The sequence below is a fragment of the Homalodisca vitripennis genome, chromosome 2, assembly GCF_021130785.1.
Source record: "Homalodisca vitripennis isolate AUS2020 chromosome 2, UT_GWSS_2.1, whole genome shotgun sequence".
Lineage (NCBI taxonomy): Eukaryota > Metazoa > Arthropoda > Insecta > Hemiptera > Cicadellidae > Homalodisca > Homalodisca vitripennis.
The window spans coordinates 85,655,643-85,681,810 of NC_060208.1; the positions used below are offsets into that span (position 1 = coordinate 85,655,643).

The 26,168-nt window shown below is 32.4% G+C and overlaps 1 protein-coding gene across 2 annotated transcripts in view; it reads left to right on the forward strand.

The window, feature by feature from the left end:
• LOC124354303 (rho GTPase-activating protein 17-like) overlaps positions 1-16,672 on the forward strand; it is a 97,594-nt gene extending 80,922 nt beyond the window's left edge. Inside the window, exons 13-17 of one of the 2 annotated variants that reach the window (XM_046804649.1) lie at positions 267-593; positions 1,363-1,645; positions 2,476-2,551; positions 3,330-3,422; positions 10,795-16,672. In XM_046804649.1, coding sequence (XP_046660605.1) covers positions 267-593; positions 1,363-1,645; positions 2,476-2,551; positions 3,330-3,422; positions 10,795-10,895 — 880 coding nt within the window. In that variant the 3' untranslated portion in view covers positions 10,896-16,672. The remainder of the gene's footprint in view (positions 1-266; positions 594-1,362; positions 1,646-2,475; positions 2,552-3,329; positions 3,423-10,794) is intronic. The other variant, XM_046804650.1, reaches the window with a different exon arrangement.
• Positions 16,673-26,168: the final 9,496 nt, after the last annotated feature.

Here is a 26,168-nt window from a genome sequence, read left to right on the forward strand (position 1 = left end):
ACAAAGTTATTCATTATTCGATTTAACAGAATGCTACCTTTTTCAATTAGATCCTAAATTTCACTATTTAAACATCTCTAATTTAACTATTTTAAACTGTGGTATTTTCCAGTTTCAAATGATACAAGGTTTAAGTGATATTGAAAATAGTTAGCTTTAAAACGCTACAGGCTTAAATTCAGATGGGGTTGATCTGTTTAGGAACATATCTAAATTAATTTTTTGCTGTTACACCAATGGTTTCTGTCTGTTCTATATGCCTATAGCAGCCCACCCCAAGGAAGTCCTAAGCCAGTGACTCGCAACCGGAAGAACAAACCTGCTCCAGTTCCTCCAGCAAACCCACCCAACCGGGATTCTGTGGTTGTGAGGGAGATCAATCGAGACTCCATGGTTGTTGTTGGCAGCAAGACAATGGAAGAGTGTAGTCAGAACACATCGGCCCCTGGAGGAGAGTGCCAACCGATGCTGGGCTTTGAAAGGCTGCTTGCTGAGAAGAAAACAGAAGACGTGGACAAGAAGATGGAAGAGGAGAAGAAAACGGAAGAAGTAGAAAAGTCACAGAATGATATAGAGTCTTTTGCAACAAATAAGTAAGTGGTGGTTTATTCCTGAAGCAAATTTGTTTTAAAATATTACATAACTTGACAACAAGCTAAAAATTAATTTAGTGATTACCAACTTAGTAAATGATTTAACAATATTTATAATGTTTTGTTCCTGATTCAGATCAAAAGTAGTTGGGTAAGTAACTGTAAACCCCAGAAAATTTTCAGTTCCAGTTTATTGGGTCGTAAAGGCATTCCTGGGAATGAAACAGCAGACCAAGCAGATGGCTCTGAAGTCTTGGCAGGGCCAGAGCAAGACTGTGGGTTAGCTTTCTCCTACAGGAGAACTAAATGAAAACCTAGGAAAAGAGGGTCAGATTCGAGACATGGAGGGCTCAGGACTCGGACAATCAAAAATGTTTATCTCGTCTTATTTTAAAGGAAGGACTAAGCTCCTAGATCTAAGCAAGAAAATTTTACGACTAGTGCTTACATGTTAACACAACATTGCACTTGTTAGAAACATCTGAAGAAGGTGAGTCCAATCTAGGCTGATAAATGCAGTCTCTGTGTTGGTTTTTGCAGGAGCCTCAAATTTGAGGGATAAATAAAGTAAAGAGGTTTAAAGGTCATTTTAGGATTAAGTATGGGATCCTAGACTCCTTTCTCAGATAAAAAAATGCTGTGTATAATTTATGTATGTGTGGATGTGGTATAAAACTTTTTCACTGGTGGATTTGAAGAATTATCCAGATAAAGCAAACAACCATTAAGTCTTGAATTTACATACTTTGAACAAACCGTTAACTTTCAGAGCAGTTCTTCCAGTACCGGAACCATCAAAACCTCCTGAACCATTAAAGCCAAAGCCTGAATTGCGAGGTTCAGTGGAGCTGGTGTATGGGACCTTGGAACGTAAGAGGCCACCTCGCCCCACTCCTGCCCCCCGGTCATCTGTTCCTGACTCTGCTGCTGTGATAGGAGGTGAGAAGCCTGCTGTGCCTGAACGACCTGCCACCCTTCAAAGGCCTCTTAGTAGTTCCTTCCGTCTCAGCCGCAATCTGTCTGAAATGGACTCAGACAAGAGTACTTCTGACGTAAGTCGCTTGATAATTTTTCCACTTTTCTTTTCAGCATTTTACTGCCTTATAATCTAAAGACCTAGTGAGGATATGATAAAATAGAAGACAGGATAAATACTGGGTAACAAATAAAAAGTGCTAAAATATGACACTGATTTTTCCATCATACATGGCATTTCATCCTATAACACTTCCAGAGGGTCCTGATGATATTAGTTTCTCCATAACGCTTTTTCAAAACTAAGTCATGTTTAAGATAATTTTATTTAAATGTGGTCTATTCCATTTGTAACCATTGATAAGCTGTAAAAAATTCTGAAAATTGCTAGCATGTGGAAATTCTTTTTATACTGAAAATACATATGCTAAATTATTGATAATAATTATTATGACACAATTTTTGTAATTGTTAAAACCATTAATCCATGCTATGTACAAAGTAGTGATTAATGACATTATAAAGTAACATTTTTTATACTCATGGTGTATAACAAACCTAGAAAATATTTAAAAAATGAATGAAGAAGGCTAAACCCCATGACTACTGGTTAAATAATGTAATGCTGATACTTAGGGGTTTTTCCACATGTAGAGATGTCCAAGCTGATTTTGCTGTTGAGAGTGTTTTGTTGGGATTTAAAATTTACTGATGTGCAAGTTTTTTCCTCTGAGTTCTTAGATTGAGAGCAGAGGGAATGTTACTTTGATATTAAAACACCAATCAAAGTTGTGGGGAGAAACAGTTCCACCAGGGTTTTGGACCCTTCAGTCATGCCCATATTGTTCATTCTCTTGTGTAAGATTTCAGAGGTTAGAGAAGGACATTAACTGAGTGAATGTTGCAGGGGCCAGTGTCGCTGGAAAGAGCCCACATGTACTCAGTAGATAAACAGCAAGTGTCCATTATACAAGTCAGTGGAGGTAGGTTGGGTACTGTTAAACAGCAATTACTGATCTTTAAAATCCATTAAGTTTATGTATCTGACTAATACTGTGATTAACTAATTGGGTAACAAAAGGGAATACTTTGTTTAATCCTAGAACTAATTAAAGACTTGTGGCGAGTTATTTGTATGTAATCTCGTGGCATATCTTTTGATCAAGGTTTTTTAAATATTATATTTATTGGCATCCGAATATAGATTGTGACGGAATCTATACATTATTACAGTCAGAAAGATGTGACTCAGATTTTGATACAAGATACTTAAGGTTTACATAAACAAATAATTATGTAACAAAAATTAATGATCAAAATGTGGTGAAAAATCACAATCAATTCTCGCAGCATCACCAATGATGAACATTTAATATAGTATACCATATAACTACTGGCAGCTTGTTCAAGAGTTCAAGGAGTTCAATATTAGAAATAGTTTCACTTATATTAAAAAGTTTTCTCTCCAGTCATATTACTCTCAATAGAGTAAATGTCAGCCAACTCTTCTGTGATTTTAAAATCACTGTTCACACCACGAACAAATAAAAGAGCTTGAGCCAAGTCAGTGACATCAGTTGATTCGTCAAGAGCGATTGAGAACCATTCAAAGTCCTTTATGTCTTTCAGCTGATAAACAATGTTATTTTGTTCATCAGCAACTGGTGGGAGATGCTTCGCTAAACGTTCAGACAATTTATCTTTAATATGTACTTTTTTGTAAGAAATCTTAAAAAATATATTTGTCTATTGATTGTGTAGGGGAAAAACCGGAGAGGCCACCCAAACCAGAGATGCTGGGTCACACACCTGGACACAAACGTACAGCTTCCGAGGGAAATGTGGTTGATGTTGGTTAGTACGCTGACGTTGTTGAATTGTTAATTTTTAAAATGGCTCCTAATAAGTAGGCAATGCTACTTTGTTTCAATTCAGTATTTAGTATTTATACATTAATTTCAATTGTGATTCAGAATTTTTTTATCTTGAAAATAATTTTCCGTCCTGTAAAGCGAAAGTTGTTAAAGTTGTGTAATGTTCTAAGGAGTAATAGTAATAAAATTCATACTGTGGATGTATAGTATGTAACAAAATAATTTTCGTGTTATTTGGTTTGTTATATATTGTTGTTTGTGTGCTATATGCTTTATTTTATTTTAAAATTTATAAACAGTAAAACTGAAAGTTTGGTAAAATTAAATTGTTAGCTTTTTATAATTAAGGGGAGCGGGTCGTTCCTATCCCGCGCATGTTAAATTTTACAAACTTTAGGTACATGTATTGTCAAAACTAAGTAAGTTACAACCTTCAAATTTTTTGTAGGCAAAGAGTACTCCTTTATAAACATCTCTTGCAACTTTAGTAAAAAAAATCTTTTAAAAAAATTTTTTTAGGAATTTTTAAATATTGTGTGTAAAAAAATTATTTTTTTATACCAAAAAATTTTTTTTTCTCATTTGTTTTTTTAGATAGAATGATAAAAGATGCAACACCATTTGGAATTGCACTGTTCTATATGCATACCAAATTTCAATTCTCTAGCATTTATAGTTTTTGAGATACATGTACCTTTATATGAAAAAAACCAAGTTTTCCGGAAAAGTCCGGTAAAGGCAAAAATGACTGCTAAACTAACCTTTTGCTGCTAAAACATCCCAGCTCCGTACTCAGGGTCATCTGGGTCTTCATTTTCCCTCTTCTAATGCAAGTTTTCTTTTCCTCCTAGCAACTCTAGCCTCCTTGGTCATGTCTAAAGCAGATTTTTCTGCCTTTTTCAATCGTATTGTATCAAAATTTCGCAATGCGGCAACAGACTTCTCGCTCAGTTTTGATTCCTAGCTTGTTATACACATCCAATTTGCTGGTGAATCCATTATTAAAAAGTTAAAACTGCATCATATATGCCAAGTTTTTAGAGTGTTTTAGCCTTACAAAAACATTTTTAGGCACCTTAGACCAGACGGCATTGTTGAAACTTTCGTTCTGGTTTTGAGTCCTTTTGGTCAAGGGCATTTTTTTAGAAGATCCGGATTGGCTAAATCTCTATAAATTTGTTTGATCTGTACCATCACTTCATATGGCAAATTGTGTGACTTATGGCTGAAAGTCTGATGTAGGGCTTCGGCTTTATTATAACCGCACCACGACTCCGGCCCCTTTGGACATAGGCCATGTTGCGGAGTGTCATCATTCGATATTTTGTGGAAATAAGTTGCCCACACATTTTTAACCATTTGTTGAAGATCTGATCCACCTCTTTTTATAGCTAGGCCATAATATTCTTGCAGCTTGTCTATGTCATTATTTGTTAGCCTATTCTTGCCCCCTATTGCTCCTATTATCTTTTAGTTTTGTTTTTTCCCAACCGTTTCTTCAATTTCCCTTAGTCTGCTCCCCATTCTCTTCTTGACATGATTGACGCATTCCAGTTTTCTTACTTCTACTTCATCTCCATATGGCTTATCGTCAAACCACCTGTTTTAAAACCATTGCCGTCACCATCTCCTAAGTATCGTACATTTCGATCTCTGGACTTTCGGAAAACATCTAGGGCACCCGCAACTTCCATGCCGCCACTTGACCCTTCGTAGTTTTTGGAACATATATGATAAGGTACTATTTTTTTTTTTATTTTCATGTACAGTGCAGATTTGACAGTATTTGGACATTATGGAAACATCCAACACCTTGCCAGTATCTAATGATGTTACTTTGACAACCCCATTCAGTGACTTGTGTCCCCTCCTTTGCCAAGACCCATCTAAACAAACCGTCAAATCTCTTTTTGACGTTTCTTCACACTCATTTACAGACACAGCTTTCCTCAATTGCCTGCTTCATACTTTCACTAGCACAATTTTTCAACAGCCTGATATATTATGTTACTATAAGGTCCTATTTTTTTTAGGTGGTAAAGGTAAGTCTAATAATGAACACAGAATGTTACCTGCACTGATACCTTTTTTTCCGATCGTTCTCATGCCGTAAATAAATTTCAAGTTTACCTCATATTTTCCATTCTCATTTTTTTTTAGAGTTGTAAAAATTAGTTGATTCCAAAACAAACACAACATTTCAGTTCAATATTCACAGCCAATCCAAATCTTTTCTTATCCGTAGTACAAAGTTCTATGCAGTCTTCGCTATCGCAGAATTTTACATTTTACAAATTTTTTTAATTGCTCACTAAATAAACTAAGATCCAAAATAACACTACCCATTCCAGTTCCTTCATAATTGTCATATTTATCAAAGGACAGTTTTTTTAGAAGCAGAGCTAATGTTTGCATTAGTAGTAGGCCTAGGGCTAGGGCTAGCAGAATCTGTTTGGGTAGGCCTAGATTTAGAGTCCAACTTACGGTACTTGTTTCCTCTAAACTCACGTTTAGATTTAGTTTTGTAACTAACCTTTGCTCTTGGCATGGTTATAAGAAGTTGTAAAAACACTTCAAGAAACAATACACACTCCTAATCTACCACTAACTATGAATAAAGTGCAACACTTTTAGTAAAACACAATTATCCGACACAAACACAATATAACATAACCTCCTAAGCATATCAAAACAAATAAAGCAATATTCTTTCTGTCATCTGTATTCCCAGTTTGTCAGTACCCAGGTTGACCAACAGAGCAAAGCCATAACATACTTATAACTAAACACACATGATATATATGATTGTGTCAGCCAACATCTTACGAACTGCTGCAAAAAACTAGTGAACATCTTTTGTTTGTGAATTTTTTTTGGTAATTTATAAATTTATTTGAGCATTAATACTTACATATTTTTAAAATACACACTTTAAACTATTAAAAAATGCAATAAAAAATTTTTCTAATTTTTTTTTAATTTTCATCGACCTGCTCCCCTTAAAGGGTTTATGATGTTGTAAGTAATAACAAACAGGTTTTTTTAACAAGTTTTTTTAAATAAAATAAGTATGGTTCTACATTTTTTAAATATATTTAACTATATCATAAGTTCAAACAAGTTTTACAGTTCCCAATAAAGTCAAGCTGATTGATTATATTTTAGTGCCCTAAGAATTAAATTGCTTTAGTTAAGAGGTAGATAACAAAGTTAATATCTGTGAATATTTCCCTGAAAATGTGATCAATGAAGGGCTAGGAGGGAATATCATATCTGCAATGTACTGATTTAAAGTTCAAATATGCAGAAAATGTTGATATACACTGTAATGTAATACCTTCATATACGGGGTTCATTTTTAAAGTAAGAACCAATTACTCATTGTGACCGTGCATCCTGTCACATGTAATTCATTTCATGGTCAGCCTCTCATGGTCAGTCCTCCACTACGCCGCCATTACGTTTCATGTCTCTACCATTGTTGGTTGTGTGGTTATACTGCTTTGTTTGTCACCATGTCATTAATTCCGCAGATTGTGAAGTGCACTCAGTAATTCAGTTTCTAAATACAAAAATAGTTTGTTCTGCAGAAATTCACCGACAACTTGTTGAAGTTTTTGATGGTTTAATGAACGATGGAAATGTGCGGAAAATGTGTAGGCATTTTAATGAAGGAAAAATGTTCATGATGAAGAATGACCTGGATGGCTTACTGTCATGAATGAAGATTTGACAAAAAATGTTGATGAGGAAATTCACCAAAACAAGCACTTCACTACAATTTGGGAGGTAAATTTGATTTATATATGTATTTTGAGAAAATAAAGAAGATTGAACTTGAACTTAAATTTGAACTATTGAGACACTTCATCAGAATTCCACAAGTATTATGGTCTGTGGTTTATAATATTGTTACTAATAAACTTCGTTACAAAACAATGTTTGCAAGATTGGTGCCAAAATATTAACAGACGAACATAAAGCAAAGCGTATGGTATATTCTTTGTCCTTTTTGGAGCGCTAATACAAGGATTGTGATGAGTTCTTGTCATATTGTGACTGGTGATGAGACTACACTCCAGAGACTAAACATCAATCCAGTGAGTGGAGCCAATTTAGTGGAGTGATGGGAACCAAAATCTGGTGCCACAAAATGTTTATATGTGCATGTTGACTATGTGGAGAAGTGAATAATTTTTTTATAATTTAGTTTGTGATACAATTTAAGTTCATACATAAAGATCCATTACAAAACGGTTCTTACTTATAAAATATCTATATATATTGGACATTAGAACACTGTAGTTTTCAAGATTAGTTCAATAATGCTACTTTATCTTGTACTTCAAAGTACACTGCTGGCCCACCTTGTACCTTATAAATAAAAAAAAATAATAATTTTTAGGTTTTGATTGATTCTGAATCTTTGTAATGTGCTAATTAAATTGATATATAACACTTCGGTATTTTAAGTTTATTCTCGACTATAAAAAATTACAAAGTTATGCTGTCGCGTCTTACTGACACAAAATCAAACTTAAATCAACGCTTTTTACTGGTTATAAACTCTGCACCTGTTGATAAATTTTATACGTAATATCTATATTCAACCAATTTATAATTTAACTTTTCATGTTGGCTAACCTGCATTGCTTAAATGCTTTATTGTCAGGTGCATAATATGCATAATAGTGCGTCGGACATGTTCAGAAGCACATTCTGAGGAGGCTTCAAAGTTTATGGTGTGACATGAAAGGGAAGAAAGTGATGGATTGAAAAATTGGTGGGAAAACAAGGAGGCTGACTGATAGTGCAATAGATTCATTGCAAAATTATTATGAACTTGCCATTAGACGCAACACTGGTGATTTAGGAAAAATGAAACAAGCAGTATAGGCGACATTCTATCACAAAATATCAACAGAAGACAAACCTAAACACGAGCTATGCGATGTACAGTGTTGTAAGTACCAAACAATTAACTGAAAAAGAAGCAACAGTCTATAAACGTAAAATTTACTAGACCAAGGTGTATGTAACTTTATAAAGCCAACATTCAAGAATTTGTCAAACTCTGACCTGCTACGAAAATGTTTGCATGGTAAAACTCTAAATGTGAACGAGAGTTTTAATCCAGTACTATAGTCCAGAATACCTAAAATCAACTTTGAATGGATCTCTACTTTCAAATTTGGCACATACAATGCTGTGATAACATGGGTAGCATTGAAGTGTTCAATGAACGATGTGTAAAAGTTGGAAGTAACAGTGTAAATACTCTCTGAAAATATACAGCATGTGATTGGAGAAGGCAGACTATGCAGCTTTATCAGAAACTAACTGGAATTATAAAGAAACTCCTATTAGACACAGAAAAGGAACAAGAATTGATTGGAAAATGAAAAGAACAAGAATTAGGCTGGCACGTTTTGATTATACGTAATATTTTCTTATTCCACCTTTTCCTGAAAACCGTGTTTATATAATATTCTCTTAGTGCAGTTTTAAAAGAAAACTAAAATTATTTATTGTACAATATTTAATTACAACTTTCTCAAGTACACTGTAGAAAAATACACTGAATAAAATAAACAAACAAAAGTTTTATATATATATATATATATATATATATATATACTTTCAAATTTTTACCATATAATTAAGATACATTACCATATATACGAGGTATGGCTATTAAATAACGGGACTGACGCTGCAGTGGAACGAGTGCGCATGCGCCAACCAACAATGACCAACAGCTGTGTAGTTTGAGACTTCCTCTTCAGAATGCAGTTTCTGTAAACAACATCGTTGTGTCATAACCTTCATTTATGTAAGTTATTTTGTTTTGCCGGAAAAATGGTTAGCGTAATAATAGAGCAACGAATTGTTATTAAATTTTACATTAAACTTGGAAAAACCGCTACCGAAACCTATAATTTACTAAAAGAAGTGTATGTGAGTGAATGTTTATCGCGGACTCGTGTTTTTGAATGGTTTAAGCGTTTTCAAGATGGTCGACAAGACGTGGAAGATGATTCGCGGCCAGGTCGTCCTTCAGCATCAAAAACGGAAGACAATGTCGTTAAAAGTTGCTAATTTGATTCGGTCTGACCGACGATTAAGCATTCGTGCAGTTGCTGAATCTGTAGGCATTGATAAAGAATGTGTACTGCAAATTTTTCATGACAATTTGAACATTCGAAAAGTGTGTGCAAAAATGGTACCAAAAATTCTTACGATTGATCAACAAGCAGCTCGTAAAAATGTTTGTACTGACACTTTGAATGCCATTGAAAATGACCCAAATTTATTGGAAAGAATAATAACATGTGATGAATCATGGTTTTTTTTCTTATGATCCGGAAACGAAGCGCCAATCCATGCATTGGAAGACCTCAACTTCACCGAGAGCCAAAAAAGCAAGAATGAGCAAGTCAAAATTTAAAGCAATGATGATTGTTTTTTTTCGACATTCGTGGGATTGTGTACCTTCACTGGGTTCCTGAAGGTCAAACAATTAATCAACATTACTATCTTGAGGTACTTAATAAACTACGTGAAAGAGTAAGAAAAAAAACAACCCGAAATGTGGAAGGACAAATCATGGATTTTGCACCAAGACAATGCGCCAGCTCATTCCGCATTATCTGTCAAGCGGTTCCTGACCAAGTACAGCATCCCAGTGTTAGAACATCCACCTTACTCGCCAGACCTAGCACCATGCGACTTTTATCTTTTCCCTAAGGTGAAATCTGCATTGAAAGGTACGAGATTTGAATCCGTAGAAGCTGTTCAAGAAAAAGCGGCAAGACTCCTGAAAGAGTTGACAGAAGATGACTTTCAGCATTGTTTCCAACAATGGAAAATTCGCATGGAGCGTTGCAGGGATAGAGAAGGGGTGTATATTGAAGGTGATAATAAGTAATTATGTTTAAAATGAAAATAAATTTTTTTACAATATCAGTCCCGTTATTTAATAGCCATACCTTGTATTCCCTACCAGAAATATGTTAATTGCACTTACAACATAATAAAATTTTGTTGCTATTTTATTAAAAACATATTTTTTATTACAAAAAGTTTCTATTTTTCTACATGTTTCTAAAACAACTGGTAGTGAATCTATATACATATGTCTGGAACATGTGGCAAAAATTTTATTTTCCTATCTAGACTCTGAGAAAAAGGAACATAAATTGTAAAACTTTAAACTCTTATGGGCGTATATCACCCCTTAAAGGCTTATTACTGTGAAGTAATAGTAGTACTTGGCTATAAGAGGGTTAAAAATTATGCTGCAAAGACAAACTATTTTTCTACCACCAATAATGCTACTGACACTTTTGCAGGGTCCAATTCACAAAAATCACCAGTGAATCCGTTACGGCCCCCAAGGCCCACACCTCCGCCACCCCCGACACCCAAGCTGCGTGAAAGCACGGACCTGTGACCCCACTGACTTTAGGACCTTATCGATCCCAGGACCCCAGTGCCTCTGTAGCTGCATATCTCTTTCATCTTTTTGGAATTAGTTGCTTGACAGTCTCTTGTTTGTATATAAGAACTTTTAACTGCCACACTGAAGCTCAAAATAATCTTTAGGCTTTTGCGGATTTTGTAATGGATTTGTATATAAGAATTTTATCTTGTTGATCTTTTTAATGTCGATGTAAAAATACCGGACTTGTTAGATTTGGACAATCTCTGATGTTCCTTAAAATAGTTCTTTTTGAGAAACTTCCATCAATACCTCTGCTGGATGCAATATAAAGTTTAAAGACAATTTAAACTTGAGTGAAATTTAATTATATTTTTATTTTAAACAATTGTTTATTACCCAATAATACCTTAAGAAAAGCAATATAATTAAATTTTACATGTGATACAATAACTATTATTTGTGTTTTATAAAAAGTTGTATTGGTTAAGCTTACTGAAATATTTTTTGGGAGCTAAAGTGTGTTACTGATGTATTCCATAACAATTATTAAATAGTAACATCATATTCAAAACTGCTGTATGTTACAGCAATATTCTTGTTGTTTTTTTGATAAGTATTTGATTTTAAAATAACATTATATTAGTTATATTTTCTCTAATATAGCTGTAACGTTACCGTGTGTTATGTTGCCACATAATTTTATATTTTAACAATGATGTTTGGTAATATTTGCCTATATTAATCATATGAATTAAAGTCTAGCGTTAGTAAAAACTGCAAGGGCCTAACTTTTGCCTAATTTGCTTCGTCTTGAAGCAACTAATGTTGAAGTTCTTGGTGTTATAAAGTTGTTAATCATGATATTGTTAGCTTGGCCCATATATAGTTCTGTATCATAAGTTGTTTTTTTACACCTGTTCACATTTTTGAGAAATAATTATAAAAGTGAAGTGCAATACGCAGACCCAGAAATGTAAAAGCTTACCAACGAATATTAACCGAAATAATTTTAATTATAGTTTATGTAGTGGCTGTAAAAAGTGAAATAAGTATGGATGTTTAGTTACAAGTAAGCTTTGTAGTTTAACACTGATATTTAAACACACATTCGAAGTTTACAATTCTATTATAAAAATACTTGTTAGTTTTAAGAATTGAAATGGAAAATGTATTGACGTTTTGGTGACCCTCTTTTAATACCAGTACACCTGTGAACATAATAGAGCATTTTATAAGTTGAAATATTTTAAAATATAAAAATATTACATAGTTATACACCTGTAAAATTGACACTTAAAGGGTCAAGTTAAAACAATAAATATGTAGTTTTTAAGTTAAGTTTTGGGTACAAATTAAATCACCAATACAAGAAATATCACAATATTATGTTCCAATATTTTTACGAATTTGTATTCAACTACTAAAGTACTTTTTCAACTTTATGCAACAGTTTTGTCAGTTTTCAATGCAAACAAGAAATAAAGACTTCAACTCGCAATCTCACTTGTAATCATATAAAATTGTTAAGATACTTTTATTAGCTCTGTCTTTATTCCAACGTACGATTTTAGTGTTTTTTGTTGTAATAACTAAAACAATATATTTACAACTGTTTCCTTATGTTTATGGCATTCTTTTCCCTAGTAACTTGTAGTTTTATAACATTATAATTTATTTTATTACAAGTCAGCTAGTTGCACAAGGGTCAGTGAATTCTATACTATTTATGTTATACCATTTAGCTATTGAAGAAATGTTCATGTTATGCAAGTCAAGATGCATTTTATGGCTTATTAAGACGCTTTATGTAAATTATAATTATAACGTAATATGCTGTTAGAACTTAGGGCTACTTTTGTATCTATTGTATGTAGATTATTTGCATTTAACAGGATGTATATTTCATGTCGTCTATGTAACGCTAGGTTTTATATTATGAGCGCCATTTTTGTATTCTGTGTAAAGCTACCAGAGAATATTGATATTGAATTTTGTGTTGAAATTTTAAATAAAAACTAAGATTTCAACGTTGTAATTACTTAGTTTTTAATAATAAAAAATACTTGGTAATATAAATTAATTTATACACTTTGAACATTTCGTTTTCCATCAAACATATTTACATGGAATTTTAATAGTTAAATGCAATATAGTTGTGTGTTAGGGCATGAAAATTGGTGAGAACATCGGTGTAAAAAGTTGTTCTGAAACATCAGTTTTAACTGATCGGAGCTTTATGTTGTACTGAAGTTTTTCCTCTTGAATTTCAGTCAGATTACACCAAAAACTAGCTATTTTTATGAATTATTCGAGACTATTAACCCTTTGCACGCCAAGTAATTACGTATATGTTTTGCCCTAGCGCCAAATTACTGAATATTTAAATTTGTTGAAAACTGTATAGCCATTTTTTTATTTGTTTAAGTAATTGATTTGAAGAATAAAAAACCTTGAAATGCTTTTATGGGCATTTTTTAAAACGAAATATAGATATTTTTCTATTTTTAGGACCAGTAGGTATGAAGTGAATGAAAACGTTATTTTGATAAAACTGTATAATTTTTACAAACGTATACCGGTACATGAAGTAGATATGATGTGTGATAAGTAAATAAATACACATTTTGGAAAACAGTAAAAAAAATCTTACGAACTGTTTTTTCTTTACGAATAATCGTCCAAAGTATGTAACTCCAAGAACGAAATCGTCAGTCCGGATCGTCTGCGTTAGCCATAATTATGGCAATATATTGACAAGTTACGTCAAAATAATAAATAATAGTTATTACTATAGTAATAATTTTAATAGTTCACAAGCACTAAACATAATATAAACTAATAAAACTGTAAAAAAATAAACTGTCAGTGAGCAGGAACACTAGAGATAGAACTTCACGAAATGGCGGCGCTTCACGAAATGGCGGCGAGTATAATCGCTTTGGGCGTTTCGATAAGTACGGAAAACAAACATGAATAGAAAGAAACAGCTGTTACCGATCGATAGTCCTCAAATGTTCAGTTGGCACATTAGCTAATGCACTAGGCAGCAAAAGTGACTTTCTCTGCCATGTAGCGACAAATTCTACAACTATTAAACTATCTAATGTTGTAAAATGTAGTTCGCGATATAACTCGCTATGGGCGCTGTACGGACTTTTATGCATGCGAAATAACTCGCTTATGGCGTGCAAAGGGTTAATGTAGAATTGTTAACCCTTTGAGTGCTGCTTTTCCAAAGTCATCTGTCTAAGTTGCTGGCATGTATACTTTATAGTTTGTGAGTGTCATACACAAAAGCAACATTATATATAACAGCAATGTAACTAATTATTTGTATTGAAATAAAGAATAAAAAATAGGTTTTTTTAATAAAGATTATACTTTAGTCAAAATACTGTTATGATAAAATGATTACATTTTTAAGAAGCATCAAGTTTGCACTTAATTTTGTTTCATGCAATATTTTTTTGTTATAATTTGTATGAGACCTTGAAAATCTAAACAAAACCCATAAACAATATATTTTTCAACAAACATGAAGAACAGTACTAAAAATAAGTATGCTCTCCATATTGCAAGTTTTTGGCAAAAATGTACTAAGAAATTAATAAATCAAATATATGTATATTTGAATTAAATTTTGGAAGAATGGAATACAAATTGTACTATGATTTAAAGAAATTATGTTATCATCATCTTCAAACTATTGTTAATAGGCAAAACGACCGTAAAATATGAAATAATTATCATTATTGTTAAGAATATTTGATTACACTAATAACTGTCAATTAAAATTATTAACATTTTATTTGAATTCAAAGCAATAAGATAAATTTGATAAAAATCGGGAAACTTCATATGGTACATCTACGTGCAGGAAAAAACAACATTGTAGTTACAACAAATTTATAGTTAGCATTGGCTACTGGCATTAGTTGCCAATGTTTGTTTGACTGAAACAACTACAGAATATATAATACTACTGTCATACATCTTCATAATCAATACCAAAAATATAAGGCTGTCTTAAAAAATTGAATAAATTGACTTTGGAGTACTCAAAGGGTTAATGTAAATTTACAACTGTCTGCTTATACCTTATGTGAATTTCCTTGAAACCAAGAGAGTCAATCTTAATAAGACTATAGTGAGCAATAGTTAAGATCTAAGATGAATGAAGAAAGATTGGTGCAATATGTGCAAAAAATATTTAATCTTAAACAATGCTTAGATGAGGAACTAAAAAACCTGTTTTAAAATTGTTAGGCGATATAAGTTATAAGCTGTAAACAACTTAAGACCAGGGGCTGTGATGGAGTGGTTGTCAGTTACTGGATTCTAGTGTGTAGCACTGGTTAAAAGCTACAAACTAGTTCTTGAGTAACCAGTGGTCCCATAACTATCAGACATTGGCATGTTGGCAGAGCAAATATTTTGGCCTTGTTGATACACTAACCTTTACCTCATCTTATTGTAATGGCAGTACTATTATCTTTCATTTATCCTTCTATTATTGATATGTTTTACAATGACTTTAACTTTGTTAGTACAAGTGAGCTATTAATTTAACTTAATAATCATATTTGATTTAAATATTAAATTTCAGTGTTATAAACTCAATATTATGTACATGGCTATATATACATTTTCTGATTCCACACTTGTTTCAAAAGATTTTATATGTATTTTTTTATTATTTACCAATAAAATCGTTTTCAGAAACACTTGCCACGAAGTGCTATATGTTTTCATTTTCAGTGCTGACCATTACAGTCTTTCTATTGCTCTCAAATTATTTGATAATTAAGAAATTTGGAACCTCAGTTTGTAATATATATATATAAAAGCTTTTAATTTGTTACAAATAGAGGATGGTTGCAACAATAAGTTTTTACACGTTTTGGGGTAATTGGCAATTAGCAACCAAATTAAGCAATTATGCAAATAGTTGTTGAATTTGAAATTCATAGTTAGCTAAAAATTTGTGTGTAATATTCAATGTATTGACATCTCCATTTGTAAGGAATAAATTATTATTAATAACTTGAATAAAAATTTATTAATTCAAAAACACTAAACCCAAAAAAGGGTAGGATTGTATTTATCAACAATATATAGACAGTAAAGTCTCGGTAAGCTTGGATTCCAGTTGATGTATGCCAGTGACTTTTTATTTCCAACTAGTATGCCAAGTATTGACAGTTTGTAAATCAACCAGAGTTTTAAAATCCAAATCTATAAATGCAAAATTGTTGTTTTGTTGCCAATCTTGTCTTCATTTTCATATTTTAGATGCAATGTCCAGTTATGTGTATAAGTTTTTACCACTAATGAGTAAAATTGAGATATTTATGCAACTAATTCAACTTAAGCTAAAAAATCAACAAAAGCTGTTGCCAAATGTACTTTTAAATTTATTTAGATTTATTTTGGCAAATGTAAAAAAGATAAACTATTTAAGTTAAAAATGTTTATAGCTAAGCTTAATGATAAGTTACTCTAAAAATATTGTTTTGCCCAATTAAAAATTGACAGGACAAAACTTTGATGTCACCTTTCTGTGAAATTGACTCCTCTTTAAGATGTAAAACAGTTTTCTTAAAGTACTCAACAGCTAAGTTCAAGTAAACCTTTATCATCACGTATTTAATTGGTGATGTAATGCTAAAGGACATACCCCACTAATTCAAATATTGCATTTTATTTTAACTAATGTGTAAAACTATAACTATACATCTTATGTAAAATTTGATTTTAAATAACAATAATTACCTGTTTTAAATTAATATGTGTTTTGTTTATTCCATTCCGTGTACTACACTACAACTAGCTATACATTAATTGTGGAGTAACTTGGATACCCGAGTAGGGTGGTGAAGCTCTCAACTGTAACATGACAGAGTAATAGTCCAGGAGTATTCAGTGTATGTTGCCAAAATCTTATGTGAGATTTGATTTTAAATAACAATAATTACCTGTGTTAAATTAATATGGGTTTTGTTTATTCCATTCCATGTACTACACTACAACTAGCTATACATTAATTGTGGAGTAACTTGGATACCCGAGTAGGGTGGTGAAGCTCTCAACTGTAACATGACAGAGTAATAGTCCAGGAGTATTCAGTGTATGTTGCCAAAATCTTATGTGAGATTTGATTTTAAATAACAATAATTACCTGTGTTAAATTAATATGGGTTTTGTTTATTCCATTCCATGTACTACACTACAACTAGCTATACATTAATTGTGGAGTAACTTGGATACCCGAGTAGGGTGGGGAAGCTCTCAACTGTAACATGACAGAGTAATGGTCCAGGAGTATTCAGTGTATGGTACCAAAATCTTATGTGAGATTTGATTTTAAATAACAATAATTACCTGTGTTAAATTAATATGGGTTTTGTTTATTCCATTCCATGTACTACACTACAACTAGCTATACATTAATTGTGGAGTAACTTGGATACCCGAGTAGGGTGGGGAAGCTCTCAACTGTAACATGACAGAGTAATGGTCCAGGAGTATTCAGTGTATGGTACCAAAATCTTATGTGAGATTTGATTTTAAATAACAATAATTACCTGTGTTACATTAATATGGGTTTTGTTTATTCCATTCCATGTACTACACTACAACTAGCTATACACTATACAACTAGCTAATTGTGGAGTAACTTGGATACCCGAGTAGGGTGGGGAAGCTCTCAACTGTAACATGACAGAGTAATAGTCCAGGAGTATTCAGTGTATGTTGCCAAAATCTTATGTGAGATTTGATTTTAAATAACAATAATTACCTGTGTTAAATTAATATGGGTTTTGTTTATTCCATTCCATGTACTACACTACAACTAGCTATACATTAATTGTGGAGTAACTTGGATACCCGAGTAGGGTGGTGAAGCTCTCAACTGTAACATGACAGAGTAATAGTCCAGGAGTATTCAGTGTATGTTGCCAAAATCTTATGTGAGATTTGATTTTAAATAACAATAATTACCTGTGTTAAATTAATATGGGTTTTGTTTATTCCATTCCATGTACTACACTACAACTAGCTATACATTAATTGTGGAGTAACTTGGATACCCGAGTAGGGTGGGGAAGCTCTCAACTGTAACATGACAGAGTAATGGTCCAGGAGTATTCAGTGTATGGTACCAAAATCTTATGTGAGATTTGATTTTAAATAACAATAATTACCTGTGTTAAATTAATATGGGTTTTGTTTATTCCATTCCATGTACTACACTACAACTAGCTATACATTAATTGTGGAGTAACTTGGATACCCGAGTAGGGTGGGGAAGCTCTCAACTGTAACATGACAGAGTAATGGTCCAGGAGTATTCAGTGTATGGTACCAAAATCTTATGTGAGATTTGATTTTAAATAACAATAATTACCTGTGTTAAATTAATATGGGTTTTGTTTATTCCATTCCATGTACTACACTACAACTAGCTATACATTAATTGTGGAGTAACTTGGATACCCGAGTAGGGTGGGGAAGCTCTCAACTGTAACATGACAGAGTAATGGTCCAGGAGTATTCAGTGTATGGTGCAAAAATCTTATGTGAGATTTGATTTTAAATAACAATAATTACCTGTGTTAAATTAATATGGGTTTTGTTTATTCCATTCCATGTACTACACTACAACTAGCTATACATTAATTGTGGAGTAACTTGGATACCCGAGTAGGGTGGGGAAGCTCTCAACTGTAACATGACAGAGTAATGGTCCAGGAGTATTCAGTGTATGGTACCAAAATCTTATGTGAGATTTGATTTTAAATAACAATAATTACCTGTGTTACATTAATATGGGTTTTGTTTATTCCATTTCATGTATTACACTACAACTAGCTATACATTAATTGTGGAGTAACTTGGATACCCGAGTAGGGTGGGGAAGCTCTCAACTGTAACATGACAGAGTAATGGTCCAGGAGTATTCAGTGTATGGTACCAAAATCTTATGTGAGATTTGATTTTAAATAACAATAATTACCTGTGTTACATTAATATGGGTTTTGTTTATTCCATTCCATGTACTACACTACAACTAGCTATACATTAATTGTGGAGTAACTTGGATACCCGAGTAGGGTGGGGATGCTCTCAACTGTAACATGACAGAGTAATGGTCCAGGAGTATTCAGTGTATGGTACCAAAATCTTATGTGAGATTTGATTTTAAATAACAATAATTACCTGTGTTACATTAATATGGGTTTTGTTTATTCCATTTCATGTATTACACTACAACTAGCTATACATTAATTGTGGAGTAACTTGGATACCCGAGTAGGGTGGGGAAGCTCTCAACTGTAACATGACAGAGTAATGGTCCAGGAGTATTCAGTGTATGGTGCCAAAATCTTATGTGAGATTTGATTTTAAATAACAATAATTACCTGTGTTAAATTAATATGGGTTTTGTTTATTCCATTCCATGTACTACACTACAACTAGCTATACACTATACAACTAGCTAATTGTGGAGTAACTTGGATACCCGAGTAGGGTGGGGAAGCTCTCAACTGTAACATGACAGAGTAATGGTCCAGGAATATTCAGTGTATGGTGCCAAAATCTTATGTGAGATTTGCGGATACAACTTTTCCTAAACATTTTGCAGTCTTGTTTGGTTATTGAAGATTGTATCTTTATAATAAAATACTGTTTCATTTCAATAACAATTATGAGATTTTATCAACAATATCCACGCCATCACATCATTGAAATATGTATAAAATCAAACTTCATTTGCGCTACTAACTTCAGTGTTTTCATAACAGATTCTCAAACTTCTCTCCGTTAACAATCTGAACTTTAATTTTATAAACATTTCCATTTGTGAAACTATTTGTTTCATTTTTAAACAAAAATTAATTAAATCGAGTTTAAAGGCAATTTTGTATATTATTTGTTATTGTTTCAATTTTAGGCACAAGGATATTTAAAATATGAGTTAGTCACCATTTTGTACTGCCTTAGAGACAGCGACTTCGTTTCACTGTTAATTTGTTGTCATAAAGATCTTTAAAAGAATGTATAACTTGACTGGGTTTACTTTCAAAATTTTTAAGTTGGACCAGAAATTGTACTTTGGGGTAGAGTCAATCTTGTGATACTCATTGAAAAGTGCAGTTTTGTACCTCACAGAGGTATACTGAGCTTGGGTTTTCTATGTGTGGTTGTTAAAAAGTTAATATAGAAATCAAATCACTTTTATTTCCACACAAAAAAAAAATGAAATACAGAATTAATAAATCTTTACATTGAAATGATAACAAATGTAGCATTTGTATATTATCTGATTCATATGAACATACAATAGTATTCTAGTAATACAATTCAAAATCTAAAATTAAATAATTAACATTAAATAATATAAAAAGGACTTATGTTACATAAATAAATCAATATAATGAATAAATAGATGAAATATACATATATATACATATACATGTATATACACATACATACATATCCACATCCATAGACGCATACCTAGTAAAAACAGCATTAAATTTGCTACATAATTTCTAGATAAATTCAAATAATGGGAAAAGAGCCTACATGGGCCTTAATGGCCTGTGCGTAGACTCGAGTTGAAATTGTTAAGATTCGAATTTTATCTCGAGCAGAGTTTAGATTAATTTTATAAAATTTGATAATTGAAAGAAGACATCTAAAGCAGAATAAACGACGGATATGACCTCGAATTCCGATAATCAGCAATATAGAGGAGAAAGTAGACAAAAACAAATGAAAATATTGAGTGAACAAAAGTTACAAAAAATAGGCTAATTACTTAAGTGAATGGATTTTATTATCTATAGTTTGAAGAGGAGAGGAGAGGGGACAATGCCGTCAGTCAGTTGTCAGACAGTCTAGGTCCGTCTGTAGTCAACAGAGATAAGTATCTGGGCCCTCTCACTGCTTATGAGAATCAAAAACTCCTTGACATGTTTCTTAAAAACCTCAAGAGAGGGAGAGTCGAACAGCTTGAAATTTCTAAAACTATTAGAATAATTTCGATATAAAATGTGTGCTAGATAAAAACTGTTTGTTGTCGCAAACGATTTGTGTTGGTGAATAGTGTTAATTCCGACTATATTTGCATATCTTGTGTTATAAAAATGTGGGATTGTAGAAAAAATTGAGCCGAAATGTTTGTAAATATGAATAAATAAGACTAATAAAAAATTTTTTAATTGGCAGAATTCCTGTTTCTCGAAACAATAAATCAGAGGGATATCGTCTACACTTCCCAAAACCGGCTTTCAGAATAGATTTCTGAACTATATCTAAACTTTCAATGTGTGAAGGAAAAGCACCCCCCCAAGCTAGAATGCCATAAGAAAAAAGGGATTGCACATAAGCAAAATAAACGATTTTAGTTTCATCAAAACCCAAAATGCTATTTAACTGCCTTAAAGCAAATATATACTTTCTTGCTTTATTTTTTAAGAAATTAATATGATCTATCCATTTCATTCGAGAATCAAACAACACACCCAAATATTTGTATGACGACACTTTCTCGATTTTATTACATCCACAGGCATTGTTATAGTGATTGTTACAATTATGAATAATTAAATCGTGTAAGTTGTAATCTGAATTTGATGTAAGAGAAAGGGGCATAAATTTAGTTTTTGAGACGTTAAGTGATAAAACATTTTGGTCCATCCATTTTTTAATTGTCATGAGGTCATTTAAAGATTTATTTTGAACATCCTGCCAAGATTTACCTTTGATAATAATTAGCGTGTCGTCAGCAAAAAGAAATAGTTTACCATGAATCTGCAGTTTTGAAATGTTGTTAATGTATATAAAAAATAATACAGTTAATATAGAGTATCCATACTTTTTATTCACCCTGTATAAAGATGGCAAGGGTTATTCCTGTTATCCTTTCTGATGTTATTGTTTTAAATGAACTCATCATGGTCTATTCTTAAGTTTTACCATTACCACAAATAACTGAGTGAACTGGTATGTTTCTGCATACCGGTACTGCAACATCACAAATTCATTGCAGCAGGAATGGGTGAGTCTACTCTTGCTTATAATACAATGCAATCTTTAAGTAAAAATTTACACTACAAAATGTTTTAACAAACTAAAAATAACTATGTTTTAAAAAGAAATAAGAAAAACTTTCTCAAATCACTTCCATTTTATCAATAGGTACTAAAACTGTTAAGATACAGCCTAACAGCAGGTCCAGTTACAGGTTAAAGCATAATAAAACCTGTATGTATCTGGGTCTACGATAACCAGCATTTCTGATATCAGGTCTAGTGATAAGCAACTAAAACATTTTGAAAGAGATTTTTGAGTGAGAACTGCCAATATGAATGGGTATGTAAGCTCGGCCACCTCCTGCAGAAGGCTGCATGAGTAACAGAACAGGGCTAGAGAGAGACGGAAGGGGGGTTTCAAGAATCAAGAATTTGTATTGCCCTTAAACATAAACATTGTAACTGACTAGGTCATAGGCTTATAATGATTTTTTTTCTCATTTACTATTAATTAAAATTATATATTTTTTGATAGACAATGTATTCATAAATTAACAATAAAATAAGATTAACAAATAACAAGGGCCTAATTAAAATATATTATGAACTTTGGTCTGTAGATAACACATTTAGAAAAGACAACAATGTGGTTTCACTTTAAAATACTAATACTAAAATACAATTTACAATAACAACATAAATATATAATTGTTATTAAAATGGGACCAACACATAATTAGAATTCAGACGTTAAAAACGTAATGTACTATTATCACAGGCCAACAATTTTTCAATGGAATAAAAATATCCTTCATCCATCTATTATTTTTTTTGAATTGTTTCAAGAGCACATCCCATGTATTCTTTGGCAGTTTATTGAATAATTTAGTATTCATATTTGTACGATTACTGGATTTTTTCTAATCTTACTAATGCTAAGTCAAGAAGTTGGGTTTTCCTTCTAAAATGATCATTAGCTTGTTTTCTTGCATGAAGGGTATTCAACATAAATCAAGTAGTAATATATATATATATATATATATATATATATATATATATATATATAAAAAAATCTTGAGTCACGATGTATGTTGCCAATAAACTCCAAAACGACTGAACCAATTTCAATCAAATTTCACATGTATCCGTAATTTAGTCTAACTTAGAAGATAGGATAGTTATTATCTGAATTATTCGCTTATGTCGTGAATATAAACGAATAAAATGAAGAAAAGTTTTCAAAGCGCCTGCACATTATAACCTGCAATTACGAGATAGATACGTATATTAAACAGTGAAACACTATTTGAAGGCGCTAAGTTATGATGTATAATTGTCTAAACTAAATTTTTGGTTGAACTTAAAGGTTGAGTGGTAGACCACTTTGTAATAAAAATACATTATGCATGTACAATACATTTTTGACATATTTTCTTGATCGTGACATCAAGGTAAAATCTACATCGGGGTTGGAAATATAATTTACTTCAACCAGAAATGCTCATACGCGGGCAAAACTTACGAAAAGCGTGCGAAGCCGCGGGAAACAGCTAGTATATATATATATATATTACTATATAATTTGTATATATATATAATATATATATATATATATATAATATATATATATATACAAATTTGTTTGGAAGTCATTATTTTTAATTCGTTGAAAATTGGTAAACATGACTCAGAAACATTCTTGATTGCTTTTACAGAAACTATTGGCCATGAGAAAGCATTGTTGTGAACTGCAACAGTTGCCCCATAGAGTTATTTCATATCATGTGGGAACGGGAAAATGCATAATAAGCGGTTAACTTATTTGAAGTAATACAGTTTCTTAGTTTCCTAAGAAGAAAAATTTTGTTTCCCCTTCTGTCACAAACAAGATATGTTTGCTTGGCATGTGTGGGAGAACCAGGTCTATGCATAGAAAAATACTTTGACATCTTCCACAGAAGACTGTAAACTGGTAACAGGGAACTGTAAATAGTTTTTGTGTGTAACAAACGGGCTCTTACATTATCCTTTGTAAAGAATATGTGTTATTTTTCATATTACATTTATTCAAACAATATATCTGTGTTTTTTGTGTTGAGTAACCACGCAACAGCGTTGTGCCCAGCAAAGCTATTATATTATACGCTATGTGCGGGACCACTGTCCGGACAGTTCCGTTGCTTGGAGACAGATCAAGTGAAAATCCAGGTCACCTGGGGCATTTCTGGTCCTGGATATTACTCATCACAATTGGCAAGTTACTATTTATCTACTTAAAAAAAAATGCCTATGCCAAAAGTGCGGGACACTGTCCAGACAGTCCCGGCCATTACTTGTGTGTAAGCACGTAATACCATCTAATATGGTTTTTTATCATAATGAACCATTAAGCCCAAATGAACGAAAATCACGAGTTCGAATTTTGCCGCATATCGGGTACATTATGGGGGCATTTTGCCACAGTGAACTTGTTAATGAACGAGCTGTATACCGATAGGAAGGCTTTGGTTAAAGAAATGTACAACAAAGTGATGAACACTTTGCATAACATTCAGCATTTCACGTTAGCACGAGCCGTAAATGACTTTCACAGGATGGTGTGCGCAATATTTATGAAGATTAACTACACTTTCAAAACTGCTTTAAGTCATAATCAATTAAGTACATCCTATGTAATTACTTTCAGCAGTAATTAAAGTACGTTTATTCACACTTAAATTTTTTTGTTTGCCAATGGTAAAATATATCTCCTCAATAACGGTTAAAAACAGCAGAGAGTTTATACAACTTTCTGCACCGCAGAATGCAATCATGTGAGATTTTAACATGAGACGTATTAACACAATTAGTAGCCTACCTACTCCAACACTTTTTGGTGACTGTGTGTAGATTTTTATGAATAGAGTAAAAAGAAAAATATATTAGGGTGGAAAGTCGGTACTATTTGATTTCATGCATTCTTGCATTGTAGTACTCTTGTTAGCTCACCGGAACCTTTGATTATGTATCCCTGTTTATGAGAAGACATTGCATCCAATGCTAAAACCTTTTCCCACTGGAAAGTTTGTGGTTGTGAGCTACTTAGTGGCAAACGTAAGAAGCAACGATTATAAATACATTACAGAAAGCTATTTAATACAAAATGTTATATGGAGTAAACTCTATGACAACAATTAATTTAATATACATAACATTAATTTACACCATTAATCTAACTTAAAAAATTTGAGTGTATCAAGTCAATGAGCCCAGAGCCAATTTGCACTGTACGAGGCACACAATCAGTTTTTTTTTTCTTGAACTGTTTAAGGAAGTTTGAAGAAAGAAATTGACTGTCAGTCACACTAATTTTGGTAGATGGTATCAAAGAGTTAAAAATATTAAGCGATATTTTTTTCTTAGATTACAGTTTTCCCGCTTCGTTACACGTAGGCTACATAAAACTGGCCATCAGACAAATAAATAATAATTCTATGTCATTAAAGAGACTGTAAGTTGCTACTTTAAGAGTCTTAAAATATTTAGCTACTGAAGAGTTAACATTTATCTACGGACTTTAAATTGTTAGTTGACGGCGATTACAAATTTATTTACATGACTGAATGTTGGTTTTAGTTTGTCACGGTAGTAAAAATAAAATCGGAGAAAAAAATATTATTTAATATTTTTCCCTTTTAATGCCCCCCGATTTCAACCTGAACCAAAACTAGCGCGGTGCGGCTGATGTTAAATTTCATGCCTAGGAGAAATTTATCTATCAATTACAAGAAAGACCAGGTAGTGGATTTAAACAATTCAAATTGGCTATCGGTTCTTTGGCTAGTATTCTAAAGAGAATGAGAGACAAATATGTCATAACTAGTCTGTAACTAACTAAAGAATGTCTTTGTCACTCAAACGTTAGCCAAAAAATTAACAAAACTAACAGTGGTGAACAATTTTTACTCTTTTGTCTCTGAACATGATTTCGTAATTGATAAAATACGTGGTCAACAGTAACGAAGCCTTCGTCCTTCGTTCAGCCAGTTAGCGATTTACAAATCGATATACTTAGTACCCTTGATCATACGAATTCGTATGTATATGTAATATTCTACTTAAATATTAACCTAAAATATATTACTCATCGAATTAGGTAAGTTACCGGCAACTTGAATTGAGTTGGTATTTAGTATCATGTGATAAAACAAATGTTTTATATTGTTTACTTGCGTGTCAGTAAGGAGCTGTCATTTTGTGA